The sequence below is a fragment of the Neophocaena asiaeorientalis genome, unplaced genomic scaffold, assembly GCF_003031525.2.
Source record: "Neophocaena asiaeorientalis asiaeorientalis breed wild unplaced genomic scaffold, Neophocaena_asiaeorientalis_V1.1 scaffold76, whole genome shotgun sequence".
NCBI classification, from domain to species: domain Eukaryota; kingdom Metazoa; phylum Chordata; class Mammalia; order Artiodactyla; family Phocoenidae; genus Neophocaena; species Neophocaena asiaeorientalis.
This window is the reverse complement of record NW_020173668.1, coordinates 2,231,858-2,247,124: the sequence shown is the minus strand read 5'-3', so window position 1 is coordinate 2,247,124 and position 15,267 is coordinate 2,231,858. Positions and strand designations below refer to the sequence as shown.

At 53.0% G+C, this 15,267-nt stretch overlaps 1 protein-coding gene across 1 annotated transcript; it reads left to right on the top strand.

Moving 5' to 3' along the window:
* The first annotated feature begins 3,469 nt into the window (after positions 1-3,469).
* On the top strand, positions 3,470-11,346 carry CHRNB2 (cholinergic receptor nicotinic beta 2 subunit). Its single transcript, XM_024748246.1, has 6 exons — positions 3,470-3,774; positions 4,988-5,133; positions 5,309-5,353; positions 5,748-5,857; positions 6,637-7,609; positions 11,176-11,346. Exons 1-6 carry the CDS (start codon positions 3,711-3,713, stop codon positions 11,344-11,346), a joined length of 1,509 nt encoding a protein of 502 aa, XP_024604014.1. The 5' UTR covers positions 3,470-3,710.
* Positions 11,347-15,267: the final 3,921 nt, after the last annotated feature.

The following is a 15,267-nucleotide window of genomic DNA, read 5'->3' as shown; positions in this document are numbered from 1 at the left end:
CCCAAAAAAAAAAAAAAAAAAAAAAAAAAAAAAAAGTTATCAAAGAATAATTATTGGTATAGAGAGATGTTTCAGAAATAGTAAATGAAAAAGGAAGGTTACAGAGCTATTTTACAGTGTGCTCCTTTTTAAAAAGTAAATGAAAATACATATATTTGTACACCCAAAACATGAACAAGAATGTTCATAGCGGTATTATTTTTAATAGTCCAAAAGAGAAAACAACCCAAATTTCTATCTGGCAGAATGGATAAACAATGGTATATTTATACAGTGGAATAGTCTACAGCAGTGAAGATGAATGAACTACAACTACATTCAACAATGCCCTTGATTCTTACTAACATAATGTTGGGGAAAAAAAAAAGAAAACCCACAAAAGATTATGATTCCATTTATATAAAATTCATCAGGCAAAGTTGATCTATGCTATTAGAAGTCAGAATAGTGTTTACTTTTTTGGGTTATTTTTTTTTTAATTGTGAGAAAATACATAACATAAAATGTATCATTTCAACCATTTTAAAGTGTGCAATTCCGTGGCATGCAATACATTCACAAAGTTGGGTAACCATTACCTCTCTCTAGTTCCAGAACTTCAAGCAGTACCTCTTAGGCAGTCACTCCCCATTCCTCCCTCCCCCCCATGATGTTATTTTCCAAGAGGAGGGAATAATGCCTGGAGGGAACAGAGTGGGGGGCTTCTGGATATTGGCAATGTTCCCTTTTTTAAAAAATCTAGGTGGGAGTTACACAGCTGTGTTCATGTTGTGAAAATTTATCTAGCTGTACACTCATAATTTATATACTTTTTGCATGTATATCTAAGTAGACATAGATAAATGTGGAGATATACTGTATATATATGAAATGTTAACAGCGATTTTTTTGCTAGGAGGTAAGATTATGAATCTAGTTTGTGTTTTGCTAACTTGTGTTTTCCAATTGCTCTTTATGGATATGTATTACTCTGGTAGTAAATTTTTAAATTTAAAATATCTTAAAGGAAAATAACATTGTAATGCCTTTCAAGAGAAAATGTTCCTTACCATCAAAAGCACTGGGATTGTCCCACCAAAACCTTGCCTGGTCACTATTTTGCCTGAGGGCTGATACTCCTTTATGTATCCATCACCCTGCATGGTTCTGGACCTGTCCTATCTCCCTGGTGGATATGGAAGGGGTGTGTGTGAGAGACATGAGGGAGTGAGGAATGGTGTTCCAGTTCTCCTTGGCCACTGAGTGGTTGTGCTCAGAGGACTCACTCCCTGCCAGGCTGGAATTAAACTTGAAATAAAAGCTGGGGAATTTGAAAAGAAAAGGTAGAGGTCAAGGTGAACAGGCTGCCCTGACCTAAGAGGAGCATCAGGGAGTGACCAAGGGCTTCAAGCAAGCACATGACTCTCCAGTCTATCAATACAGAGACAAGCAACCACTCCAGAGAGAGATTTTCATAACAGAAGACTTTCACAGCCTTCTTCAATCACCCAGCTTCCACCAAAAGATGAAAGTACTAAGTACTATCTACATGTAAAGCTCCCTGTCTCTCTCTTTCAGGAGTTTGAATGCCTTTTATCCACCTTTGTCTTACTGGCTTTCTCATCTTTCCAATCTCAATTTTCATCTCCATCCCCTCCAGGCTCTCAGGCACTATGAACCCCTTTCTCCTCTGGGCTTCCAATGCACCTTGTTTATACTCTACTAGAGCAGCCACTGCATGGTGTAACAAGTCTTTGCCACCAAATTGTGATCTCCTTAATAGCTGGGACTAGGTCTTTTTGATCACTGCTTCAATACCCATACAGTAGATACCCAACAAACGTTGATCTGAATTACTGAAGGGGGTGTCTTCTTCCCATCTTTGACCCTTTTCCAAAGTGGAGTGACTATACACATTCCTTCCCTTTTCCTTAAGGCTTTTATTCTCTACATCTTTTGTTGGTTCCAAGATTTCTTGAATTCTTAAGAGATGATTACATGTTTACACATGCACATGCCCTGGAGCTTGTGGTGCAGCTTTATGGCCACTTCCATGTGCATTATGGGGCCTGTAGTCATCCCACACCCTCTCCAGCCCTTTGCTGATACTTGTCTTGCTTTTCCTCCTCAATTCCAGGAACTAAGTACATGTAAATAAATTGCTTTTGGCTGAGCTTTTAGAGAGGAATTTTCCTCTACGTGTTAAAAGATTTCAGTCCTATACCAGCCCTTTTCCTTATTTGTTGAGCCCTCACAATACAGCAGACACTGTGCTGGTTTATGATCTAGCAGGATAGCCACCACCTTAGACTGATTTATTTACTCATTGACCATCCTCTGGAAACGTGTAGCAGGGCACCTGACCTAATCTTTGGTCAGGCATAGCTTCCTTGAGGAACTGACGTTTCTGCCACGTGTACAAAGTAAAGTAGAAAGTGGTTGAGGGGAAATGGGTGATCAAAGAATCAAGGAAACTACATGTTTAAAAGGCCCTGAAGTGTGGAGGTTGGGAGAATCTTAAAGACATTGCCAAGAGGAGTGTGGGGCTGGGGGTAGTGGCCCAGAGGAGGTTGAAGAAGTGGGCAGAGATGGAATAAGACAGTGCCTTGATGTATGATAAGGCTGCTTTAGTCAGGAATCTTTTGGTTGAAAATGACAAAAATCCCCCTAAGAAGTTCAGGGCTTTCAAGATCAAAGATGTCATTGAGTTTTGACATCTCTCTCTGTCTCTGTCTCATCTTTGCTTTTCCTTTGTGCTAGCTTCATTCTTGGGCTGGCCTCTGTGAAATCATCCTCTGATCCTCCCTTGTCTCACAGAAGCCAAAGACTGGAGAGGAAGGGAATGTGGGTGAGAAAGACTAATTGATAAGGGCCATTTACCCTTCCACTCTTGAAGGTCACCTTCTTTCAGGAGATGTCCACATGTCCCCACCTTAGATTCCCAGGGGGAGGGCAGGAAGCTTGGCCTTCTACGATGGTAGAGAAGGAAACAGATGAGGGGATCCTGTTTCCAGACTCCAAAACGGTTTGCTTTCTTAAAATAGCAAACCTACAGCCCCCTGTCTCTTTCTCTAAGGGCCTAAAATGCACTTTTTTGGCCGCATCCTCAGCCTTCCCTGGAAGCAGGATCATTTGGGCTTGGTAAGAGAAAAGAAAGAAGGTGGGAACTCCAGAAACTCCCACCCCCTCATTCTGGCCCTCGTAGCGGGTCCTGACCTATTTGTCTTACTCGCGCTTTCTTCCGGAGCCTTTTCAGACCCCTCCAGGGTCCTGTTCCAACTCAGGGGCTTCAGAACTCCTCCACTGTCCGGTGAGCCGCCCTTCTTCCGTCTCACGCACACCCTAACTAAGCAGAACCAGCAGAAGAATACCCAACCCAGGGACCCCTTTTATTCTGAGCTCTGGCGCTTCCGCCTCCGGGGCGGAGACTCCTCCCCCTCACCGTCCCAATTGTATTCCCTGGAAGAGCAGCCGGAAAAGCCTCCTCCTGCTCAGACCGGGATAAACGAGACGCTGGTTCCTTCTCGCAACCAGCTCTCTGAGCCCTGGGAACCGCCGTGGCGGTCGGCACTGCAGCACCAAAGGCTGCGAGCACAACCTGGGCTCAGCTCCAGCTGGGCGCGGGCGGTGCGGGAGCGGTTTCAGCACCACGGACAGCACCCTGCCCGCGGCCCTCCGGCCTGCGGCGCGCTTCGGCAGCTTTAGGCGAGCCGGCGAGCTATGCCAGAGGCATGGCCTGGCGCTCGGGCCCCATGGCGCTGCTCCTCAGCTTTGGCCTCCTCGGGCTGTGCTCAGGTAAGGACAAGTCGCCGCGCTCTGTCTCACTCAGTCTCGAAGGTGTACGGGAGGGATCCCTAAGGCGGGGAGTCTGTTAGGGGTTAGGGAAGAGACCCCTGGATGGCAGGGAGTACCTGGGAGACTGAACTGGGAGGAGGACATACCCGAAGTGATGCTGGGAAGAGAGGGCAACCTGGGCAGGGGTGGTGGAGAGGGTGTGGGCACAGAGAGGAAGGAGGGAGGGGATCTCCCCAGACTATCTGGGGTGGAAGGAAGGGGAGAGTCTGATTGCAGCTGAGATGCCATTTGACTTCTTGTGAAACATTATCTCAAGAAAATCTACCTGGTTCCGCACCCTCCCTTGGCTCTCCATCATTTTCTGTCCCTCATATTGGACTCCAAAAGGGGCAAGGCAGGAGGGGGAAAGAAGCAACTTCTCAACTCTCTTGTAGGGTGGGCAGGAGACTCGGAAGGGAAGAAGCTCTGCCAGGCGGAGGGCCAGGGAGGAATCTCTGAGGGGGTGGGGTGCATTCATGCAGGGTTGCAGAAGGAGATAGAGTGTGTGGTGGGGCAGGTACAAAGGGAATATACAACTAAATGAGCTTTCCATACCTGCCTGCAATCTCATGAGAGGTGGGCTCCCGTAGGTGCGCAACTTGGGACTAAATATATGCCCTGACCCAGAGCTCAGGCAGCCCAACTATTCTACTCCAACCCAGTACCTATGGGGGGAGGGGGTCACAGCCAGTCACATGTAGAGGCACATAGTGTTACTTGCACACATAGATGATGGGCACGGACTGAGGAGAAAGGCTGAGTGGTAGGACATGAATAACGGTTCCCCTTTCACCCCCCTCCAGAACCTTCCTTGAATTGTAGGTATCTTCTAGGGGAAGCCATGGAGACAGAAATGTCAATTCTTTTGAAACCACCCTCTGAGACCTTGCAGGAAGAGCAGGGTCTCCACTAATCCTTGCAGAATGGGTTCTTAGTGGGGGACTGTGGGGGGCTGTCTGGGCTCCTTGGTCAGTGATCTCAGAGAGGGACTTCTCTATGAGGGGCCTCCATGGGCTAACCTAAGCATTTCGCTATATCCTTAAGGATGGGGCTGTGGGAAGCTACAGCCTCCTGTTTGGGCCTACGTTGTACCACTTGCCTAGGGAGAGTGGGATCCTGGGTGGGACCTCCTTGCCTATGTACTTACCTCTTGCCCTCCACCCACACTACCCAGGAGTCTGTGGTACAGACACAGAGGAGCGGCTGGTGGAGCATCTTCTGGATCCTTCCCGCTACAATAAGCTTATCCGCCCAGCCACCAATGGCTCTGAGCTGGTGACGGTACAGCTCATGGTATCCCTGGCCCAGCTCATCAGTGTGGTGAGTGAAGGTCCCAAACTCTCTGCCCAGCTACTGAAGTCAGTGTTTGTGCTTATTCTTCTGGAGTTCCCAAGGCTTGGGGAGGTGGGGGAAGGAGCCTGGGTGGTGTAGTGGGACCACAGGCTTGAGGGGTGGGGGTGGGGCACTTCTCAGCAGCTTCTCTTCTTCCCTGCAGCATGAGCGGGAGCAGATCATGACCACCAATGTCTGGCTGACCCAGGTTAGCACTCTTCCTGTCCACACCCCTGGGCTTCTCTTTCCTCCTTTTTTTTGTGTGGGGGAGGGGCATGTGCTTTTCCCTCTTTTCATGTCCTCAAGAGAGGCAGAAATTTAGACTTTGGAGCCCTAAATAACTGGATTTGAATTTTGGTTCTTCTACTCACAGCTCTGTAACTTTGAATATGTTAAACTCGGCAAGATCCATTTTCTCATTTGTAAAACGTAAATTCTAATATCTTGGCTTGGCTATGCAAATTAAATGAGAAGTCACTGTGGGGATGCAATGACTTTTCAAAACTTCCTCAAGCCAGATAGGCCTCCTCTTGTCCCTGTCGTTGACCTTGAGCCCCTCCCAGGGCGGAGGTTGGTGCTGCCTCCCTCTCTCCCTTTCCCAGGAGTGGGAGGATTATCGCCTCACCTGGAAGCCTGAGGAATTTGACAACATGAAGAAAGTTCGGCTCCCTTCCAAACACATCTGGCTCCCAGATGTGGTCCTATACAACAAGTAGGTGACCCTGGAGGGATGGGAAGGCTGGAGGAGACCATGGGAGTACTCAGGTCTTGGGGAAAGGAAGTTAGCTCATGCTGGGGGACAGAGGGACTTTTCATGGGCAAAGACAAGTCACTACCCAGACAGACAGACCCAAACCAGTGAGGTATAATGTGGACAGCCAAGGTAACTTGGGCCATGGCCAGCTCCCTCTCAGCCAATTAGGACTCCCAGTGTTTGGAGCTGCAGTGGCATAAAAACGAGGATTGACAGACCCCAGTGCCTAAACTGATTCAAGAATAGGCCTTCCAGGAGGATTGGGGAGGGTCAAAGAACTTGGAGATCCCAGTTTCTCCTCCAGGTTCCAGCCCCTCTCCTGAAATAATCCCTCTTATCTCGAAGACCCAAAGCCACTAGTCCATAGCCACTAGGGACCATCTCCTCCTCCCACCTGCCCCTGTCCCTCTCCATTAGTTGGGGCTCCTCACTCTGGCCTCCCTGGCTCCCCTAACTTCTCCACCTGCATGTGGAGCAACCAGCTTACAGAATGCATGACAAGTAGCAGATGTGCCTCCCCTCTTCATCACCCTCTTCTGTCTCTGAGGCCTCTTCTCCTCACCAACCCACCTAGATCCCCTTCTTGCTCAATTCCTGCCCCTCCTCCCTAGACCCCTGGATGGCTACCCTCTTCCCATATATCCCTTCGGCTTTCCTCTCTTCCCACTCAGGGCTGGGTTGATGGGTGGGGTGGAGGAATGCTTAGGCCAGGGCTGACTGTGCTCATCCCTTGGCAGTGCTGACGGCATGTACGAGGTGTCCTTCTATTCCAATGCCGTGGTCTCCTATGATGGCAGCATCTTCTGGCTGCCGCCTGCCATCTACAAGAGCGCATGCAAGATCGAAGTAAAGCACTTCCCGTTTGACCAGCAGAACTGCACCATGAAGTTCCGCTCGTGGACCTACGACCGCACCGAGATCGACCTGGTGCTCAAGAGTGACGTGGCCAGCCTGGACGACTTCACGCCCAGTGGCGAGTGGGACATCGTTGCACTGCCCGGCCGGCGCAACGAGAACCCGGACGACTCCACTTATGTGGACATCACGTACGACTTCATCATCCGCCGCAAGCCACTCTTCTACACCATCAATCTCATCATCCCCTGCGTGCTTATCACCTCACTAGCCATCCTCGTCTTCTACCTACCCTCCGACTGCGGCGAGAAGATGACGCTGTGCATCTCCGTGCTGCTGGCGCTCACCGTCTTCCTGCTGCTCATCTCCAAGATCGTGCCGCCCACCTCCCTCGACGTGCCGCTTGTAGGCAAGTACCTCATGTTCACCATGGTGCTTGTCACCTTCTCCATCGTCACCAGCGTGTGCGTGCTCAACGTGCACCACCGCTCACCCACCACGCACACCATGGCTCCCTGGGTCAAGGTCATCTTCCTGGAGAAGCTGCCCAAGCTGCTCTTCATGCAGCAGCCGCGCCACCGCTGCGCCCGCCAACGCCTCCGCCTGCGGCGGCGCCAGCGCGGGCGCGAGGGAACCGGCGCCGTCTTCTACCGCGAAGCCCTGGGGGCAGACTCCTGCACGTGCTTCGTCAATCGCGCGTCTGTGCAGGGCTTGGCTGGGGCCTTCGGCTCGGAGCCGGCGCCGGCAGCCGGCCCCGGGCGCTCCGGGGGGCCGTGTGGCTGCGGCCTCCGGGAGGCGGTGGACGGCGTGCGCTTCATCGCGGACCACATGCGGAGTGAGGACGACGACCAGAGCGTGAGTGAGGCGCGGGGACTCGGGCGTGGGATGCGGGCTGCAGGGCCCTCGGTGCCTGCGCAGACAGACACCGAGGAGCTAACGGGAGTGCAGGATGTGGGCAGTGAGAGTCCGGCCGGGGCCTGTGGGCCTGGGCGCTGGCGTGGCCTCTTCTCTGACTTCCGGGAGGCGGCGCCGCCTAAGTGGCGGTTGGTACAGGATGAACTTGCGGCTTCCTGAGGACTTGTATCCAGGGCGAAATGCCTCAGCTGGGGCATCGTGAGCGTCGTTAGTGTTGGGAGGGTGGCCAGGAAGTGGAGGAGGCCCTTCTGGGTTTGCAGCTGGCCCGTGGCTCTGACCCCAGACACCCTCTCTGCCGCTTGTACTCCCAAGCCCATGTTGTTAACCTGCAGCTCTTAGCACAAATGGAGATGAGTCCTTTGTGTGCCCCGCGTCGGAGGTCAAAATTGAGGGCAGTAGAAAGTGTGTATGGGAGGGGTGGCGGTGGTTAAGAGGTTCCACCAGCTGCTGGGAAGAGCACAGAGTCCCGAATCAATATCCTTTTCTTGCTCTTCTGGGTCCTCAGGGGATGCCCTTGTGAAATATTTACGGAGGTGGGGGCAGGTGGAGGCGAGGGTTTTTAAGACCCACTCTGAGCTTTCTGCACACTGGTATCTTTCTGCAGTGACTCCCAGAAGGGGAGCCCTGAGCCAGGGGATGGGGGGGAAGATGATGGGTTGACTTCCCCCCACTTTGGGCTGTGGCTGGCCCCATCCGGCAATCAGTCTTTGGGTACCTGGCTGGTTCCAGGCTGTGGCTCAGCTGTTGCTCTGGTGATTGGCCATGTTTCCACTGGATTTCAGCCATTCTGGCTTGGGGGATGAGGAAGGGTGGGCTCCTGCACTACCGGTTTTTTTTTTTTGGGGGGGGGGGATGCTTCAGAGCCTGGTGTTTCTATTCCCTGGGAGGGCAGGAGCTGAGGCTTGAGCTAAGGAGCAAGTTATGGTCCTGAAGGAAGAAGAGAGGGACCAAGTCATGAGGAAATGGGGCGGGAGCCTCAGAGGTGGCTGAGGTGGCTGAGGCCAAGTGGGAGATGCCGATGGTGCAGGGGGTTGACCGGCTGCATCACTGCCTCCGCCTCCCCCACTGCAGTCCACTCATGTAATGTGCATTTACTGAGTTAGGTGATGAGGATGCAATGACCTACCTGGATGCTTCACAGGCATCTCAAACTTAACATGTCCCAAACTGAGTGCTTAATCTACATCCCCACCACCAACTTGCTCCTCCTCCAATCTCCCCATCTTTTAGTAAATGACATCACCATCCACCCAATGGTTTAGACCAAAAACCTGGAGTCATCCTTGATTCCTGTCTTTCTTGCATCCCCCACCATCCAAATCATCAGAAGTCCTGTCCTGTGGAACCAACCTCCAAAGAGATTTTCAGCTTCCTTCTTTATTCACCATATCCATGCTGCCTCCCTGGCTGTAGGCCTCCATCAGCTCTTGCCTGGACCAGGGCAGAGACTCCTAATGGTCTCCCTGATTCAGTTCTCGTGCTTCTCCATCCAAACACACAGTGTCTCCTGCACACTTTGTGCCATCTCTCCCCTGCTCAGGTCACTGGCTTATCTGCTCAACTGTTCTAAGCCAGCTAAGCTCTTTCCTGACTCAGGACCTTTGCACAGATTGGTCCCTCTGTTTGGAATGCCCTTCTTTTTTTCCTTTTAAAAATTATTAATTTTTGCACTACTGTTTGAGAGTAAGTTGTGGACATAGTGATCCTTTATCCCAAATACCTCAGCTTTTCTCTCCTGAGAACAGAGATATTGTCTTGCATAACCCAGGCTCAGTGATGCAATTCAGGAAATTTAGCAGCAATACAATACCTTTATCTGATATAAAGTCCATACTAACATTTTTTCAGTTGTCTCCGTAATGTCCTTTGTAGCATCTCCCCCACCTCAATCCAGGATCTTGAATTCCACTTAGTTGTTCTGTCTCTTTAGTTTCCTTCAATCTGGAATGGTTCCTCAGCTTTGTCTTTCACGGCATAAACAGTTTTGAAGGGTACAGGCCAATCGAAGGTCCCTCGGTTTGGGTTTGTCTGATTGTTTCTGATTGTCTCAGCTGGCTCCTTCTCACTTATCAGATCTTAAGGTGTCACCTCCTCAAAGAGGCCTCCCCAGATCACACCCTGAATTGTATCTCCCCCTCCATTTCTTCGTCCTTTGTTTCCATATAGGCACCCACCAATGTGTAATTATTTTATTTCTACTAATTTTGTGCCCATCTCCCTCAGGGGACTGTAAACTGCAGGATGTGTTTGTCTTGCTCTCAGTCACATCCCCAGTGCCTAGCATGGTGCCAGGTACCTAGGAGGCACAAGTGTGACATGAATGAGTCATTATTCAGCTGCTGACTAAAGGAAGGTGCACAGTGCCTCATCCCATCCCCCCGGCTGGCTGGGCTACAGATGAACACGTGTAAAAGGTCCAGACTCAGGCTGGAGTGGAGCAGCTCTGAGTGGAGGCCAGGCCTCCTGCGGACCCTGTGACTGGCTCCCAAACCCACAGAGGTTATTTTCTTCTGGACGGGTTTGTTTACACCTGAGATCTAGTCCTCACCCTCTGGGGCTGTTGGATGGGGCTCCCCAGGCAGTCATATAAGGAGTGAGGGCTGCAGAGGCAGCCATTCATTCACTAATTCAACACCCGTTTACCGGAACCCTGTGTTTGAGATGCTGGGATTACAAAGATGAATCAGATCGGGTCTCTGTAGTTTAGGAGCTCATAGCTTAAGTGGCGGGAGGCGGGCGGAGAGGAAGGAGGGGCCAGGCGTACAAATTGAAATGACAGGGCTTCCCTGGTGGCGCAGTGGTTGAGAGTCCGCCTGCCGATGCAGGGAACACGGGTTCGTGCCCCGGTCCGGGAAGATCCCACATGCCGTGGAGTGGCTGGGCCCGTGAGCCGTGGCCACTGAGCCGCCGCGTCCGGAGCCTGTGGTCCGCAACGGGAGAGGCCACAACAGTGAGAGGCCCGCGTACCACCAAAAAAAAAAAAAATTGAAATGACAATACAGTGCAGTAAAAATACCGTGATAGAGACGTGTACGTAGTGCTGAGGGAACCCAGAGGAAACAGTGGTTCATTCGCATTCGGGGGGATCAGGGAAGCCTTCATAGAAGAGGTGACATTGGATTTAGGCTTTGAAGGATGTGTAGGAGTTCACAGGTAGAGATAGGGAGGACTGGAGTTCTAGACCAGAAGGAAACCCAAAGGCACAGAGACCTGAGAAGACAGACTGGAGTTTGGTCAGGCTGGGTCAGAGGGTGGAAGATAAGTGGTTGCCTCGTATTTGTCCTGGGTGGGTCTTGATTTTAGACTTGGGAGTTTGGGTGGCTGCTGAAGGCAGTGGGGCCACTGGAGGCTTTTAAGCAGGCAAGACTGGGGCCATGCTTTGGAAAGGTCACTCTGGGGTCGTAGAGTGACAGGAGTGATGTGTGGTGGAAGCTGCTTCTACCTGCTCCACTCCCCTCCTGGATCATGTGATTGATACCTGGGTCTCCTTCCTCTCCTCTGTCCAGGTGAGTGAGGACTGGAAGTATGTCGCCATGGTGATCGACCGTCTGTTCCTTTGGATCTTTGTCTTCGTCTGTGTCTTTGGCACCATTGGCATGTTCCTGCAGCCTCTCTTCCAGAACTACACCACTGCCACCTTCCTCCACGCAGACCACTCGGCTCCCAGCTCCAAGTGAGGCCCTCCCCAGCTCCATGCTCCTTCATCCCTCTGTTGAACAGTAGTTTTGGGTCGAGGAGGGATGAGTGAGCTACCAGAAAGAGGGGCGCTGCCCCCACAGACCCATCTTTTCACTTCACCTGGAGCCCGCCCCCCCCGCCAGCGCCAACCTGGAGGCTGGACCAGCTGCGTCGTGTTCTGGCTGCTCTCCTCCTCTTGTACCAACCCAGGCAACAGTGCTGCTGGTTGAGCATGAAGGCTGAGAAGTGGAGGATGGAGTGGTTGGAGCCTTCCACCCTGAGGAAAGTGTGATGGGGAAAGGGCCAAGAAGGGGACAGAATCAACAGCTGCCTCCAAGTCATGGGAAAAGGGAGGAGCATGGGGGCGAGACAGGGGCTCCGACTCTGTGCTGGGCTGGCCTGACACAATGGCAGATCAGAAGGGAGGAGCAAGGGGAGAGAGGCCTGGGTGTGACCTGATGTCTGTCCCTGCTTAACTGCACAGCAGCCAGGGGTTCCTGCCCAGAGGTTAGCCTGGAGCTGAGGTCGGAGTCCTGAGCGAGGCTTCCAGCCCAGTCCCACAGCCCCTTGCTTCTAAGGGCCCCAGAGTTCAGCCCCAGGTCCCCTTCTCCCAGTGAAGATTCTCCCTAGACTTCCTTTCTTGTTCAGGCCAGGGTGTGGGGGGCAAGGCTGGGTGTTAGGGGAGCCCCGGAGTTCTGAATCTTTGGGTGACCTGCTTGGAGCTTAAGGGCCAAATTCTTGAACTGTGCAAGTTCAAGTTCACAGGCTGTTCCTCGGCCGCAATTTGAACCGACTGGTCATTGGAACGAGTAAACTAAGGACATTAGCTGTAAGCAGACCCAGCCCTCTCGCCTGCAGCAGAGCAGGCCGGGCAGGAGAGGGCTGCCTGTGGAGGCCAGCCCAGCAGGGTGTGAGTGCCCAGAACCCTGCCACGTCAGCATGGCTCCTGCCCCCCTACTTCTGTTCCTGGCTCCATCCTTCCATGCTATGGCTCCTCCTCTTGCCCCGCCCAAGCAAACCTGAGCAGGGTTGAAGCAGAGCTTCGGACGGACAGGTCTGCTACTGCCGGTCTGCACAGCGGACTGTACACAGAGCCCAGCTTTCGGCTTCCTGTCCTGTGGGTCCCTGGAGGGTGTATCCCGACGCTGCTCCCAGGGGCCAGCTGGAGGCCACCTTGCCTGTTAGCCCAGGAAACAGACCTCTTCAGGGATCACCTGCCTTGGCCCCCGCCACGTGACTGGCTCTGATCTGTGGTCCCAGCCTGGGCTCAGTGCTGGGCCAGTGGGGTCACAGAGGGGTCCGTTTGCCAAGCGCACCTGAGGGGCCTGCCCGACACACCGTGCTATTCTCTGGAGCCTGGCTGGACGCCTGCTTCTGCAGGCACCTTGGAGGTGGGGAGACAGCACAGGCACAGAGCGCTGGACAGGGAGCAGAGTTTGAATTCCAGTCCCCGCTCTGCCACTTACTCTCAGCCATCCTGAGCAATTCTGGCCAGGCCTCAGCTTCCCCATCTGTAAATCGGGGATAGTAAGGCCCTCTTCGTGGGGTTGTTGTGAGGTAGGAGTGATGTTTGTGAAAAAGCCCAGGGCTGTACCTGGCGTAGAGTAGATGCTTCGTGAATGTCAAGTCTGAGAGGTGGTCAGAGTTGACGGGTATGGGCTTACCTGCCTTGTCACGTCACTCTTCCTTCCAGACCCACCCACACCCTGGAGCAGATAGCCCCCGGAAACAGGGATGGGGTCTGGGGGAGCTGGAGCCGGAGAGGAGCAACACAGGGAATGCTGGGGTGAGCCTAACAGGTGGGCTGCCCTCTGGAGCCTCTTCAGCAAAGGTTCGTTCCATTCCCGGGCTAAGCTCAGGCTCCGGCCTCCCTTCTGGATCGGCTCCTCCTGACACAGGTGTGTGCCCAGGCCCCCAGGTGATCTAGTCCCGTACTGGCTGTGGAGGAACACCGCTGGGACATGAAGCCAGCAGCTGTGAGAGATGTGCCTCAGCGCATTTCCCCACCTACCGGAATGGGCTGGCAGACATCTCTTCTGGGGGGTGAGTGTCTCGGCACCATGGAGACTCCCTTCTTCTAGAACAGCAAATGGAGAGTTGCCTCTATCATGGCTGGACCCACCTCGGACTCACAGCCCTGAGGAAACATCCCGGAACCTGAAACAGCTCATGAAAAGGAACCCTTCCTCTGAAGGGTAGGTGCTGGCCTGAGGCCCTCCTGCCCAGCTCTCCCAGGTTCCTTGCCAGGGTCTAGGCTGCTAGGGAGGCCCCATCAGCTGTTGCTGTGGCTGGACTTGCTTTCAGTCCTTCCTGCAATTGGCTGTCATCCGAGTAAGTCACCAGACAGTGCCAGAGGGGCTGCTGGAGAGCAGCTTGTCCAACTCCTCGCCATGGCCCCCCCGACACACAGGGAGTGGAGGCCCAGAGGTTGTTTGCTGGCTGACCTTGTACAAGTACTTAACTCTGAACTTGCTCGTCCTCATCAGTGACATGGGGATGACAGCTGGCTGAGGGCTACAGCAAGGATGGGAGGGACTGATGGAAGGGGTTAACCGGGCAGGGTCCCTGGGGCAGTACCATTCCCTCCATCTCTGGGTGCAGCCCCTAGGGGACCACGCCAGTGGGGAGGAGGGGAGGACGGGTGGAGGAAAGAGGGCTCAGGCAAGGTGTTACCACGTGTCAGTACAGACTTGGAACCCTCAAGGGCGTTGGGAAGCTTTGGAGAACCAGTCTCTTCTACTCTTGGGTCCTCCGTCCTCTTCTCTTGGTGTTGTCAGGGAAGCCTCTTGGCCCCTTCCATGGGGTGGGGCAGGGCATCTCTGGAGAGAATGGGGTACCCAGCTGAGCTCAAGGCCAGGACTGAAGGCCCCAGATCTGAAGAGGGAGGGAGAGATACTGGATTGGCACCCAAGCAAGGTGGGCTTGGGAGAGGGCAGTGAGGAAACAATTGGGATCATCTCCATCAGAGATGAGAAGGCCACAGGCCATCTGAGAACCACTTCTTGCTTGAAAAAGAGGGTATGAGAGACTGCTTTTGACGGCTGGAACTGCAGCAGGAGGAAGGCAGTCTCCTGGCAGCGAGGTGTCTAATACTGGAACAGCTGGTACCAAGTTATTGCAGATTTAAAAGCAAATAAGACACAGGCAGCTCCCAGCTGGCATTTCTGTGGAGGAAGGCTATCTGTGCAGAAAGGGCAAGGCCATTTCCCTCTAAGGAAACAGGGAGGATGTGGGGCTTTGACTCCTGTTCTGCTTCTCCCAATCCCAGTATTAGCTGCTGTGCACAGTGGCCTGCTCTGGGCCAGTTGCTTCGGATACACTGTCTTTACCCCTCACTGTCCTGCAGGGAAGGGGCCCCTGTTGACAGAAGAAAAGTGAGGCAGAGAGACCAAGAGATAGCTGGTGAGTAGTGCTGGACCTGAAACCCAACACTGATCCCAGAGTCCACGCTCTCTGTGGCCTTTGAGGCAGGGAGGAGGAGAGCTCCTTGGGAGGGAAGTGAGGGGCATTCAGCGTCTTCTTTGAATTCTCTCCCCACTCAGTTCCAGCCGTCACCCTCTGCTTGTAGGCAGAGTTGGGCTGGCGTCACAGCATCCCTCACAAGCCAACTGGTGCTGGCCAGTCGCCCACCCAGACTAGACAGAGGATAAGCAGCCACCCTTCAGTATTCATCCCAACAGGTCTCAAAGGTCAGTGTGACAGTCACATGGTTCCTAAGGGACTGTCGGTCTAGGAATCATTAGAACACCTCACTCACCCACCCGCAGTGCCCCCATCTCTCCCACACTGGCCTCGGCTGCCCCCGTCTGTGCTCCTAGAATATTTGCACTGACCTAGCCCACTCCAGGCCAGACTCATTGGGAACTCAAGATTCTCATAAAAAAGTTGTTTCCAAAGGTGTTTTATCTCTCTTTTACATC

Bases quoted from the DNA above. Each gene is read 5' to 3' on its own strand.
- CHRNB2 (XM_024748246.1), top strand. From the start codon at position 3,711: ATGGCCTGGCGCTCGGGCCCCATGGCGCTGCTCCTCAGCTTTGGCCTC. The intron at 5,858-6,636 runs GTAGGTGACCCT...ATCCCTTGGCAG, and splicing joins GATGTGGTCCTATACAACAA to TGCTGACGGCATGTACGAGG. The intron at 7,610-11,175 runs GTGAGTGAGGCG...TCCTCTGTCCAG, and splicing joins GTGAGGACGACGACCAGAGC to GTGAGTGAGGACTGGAAGTA.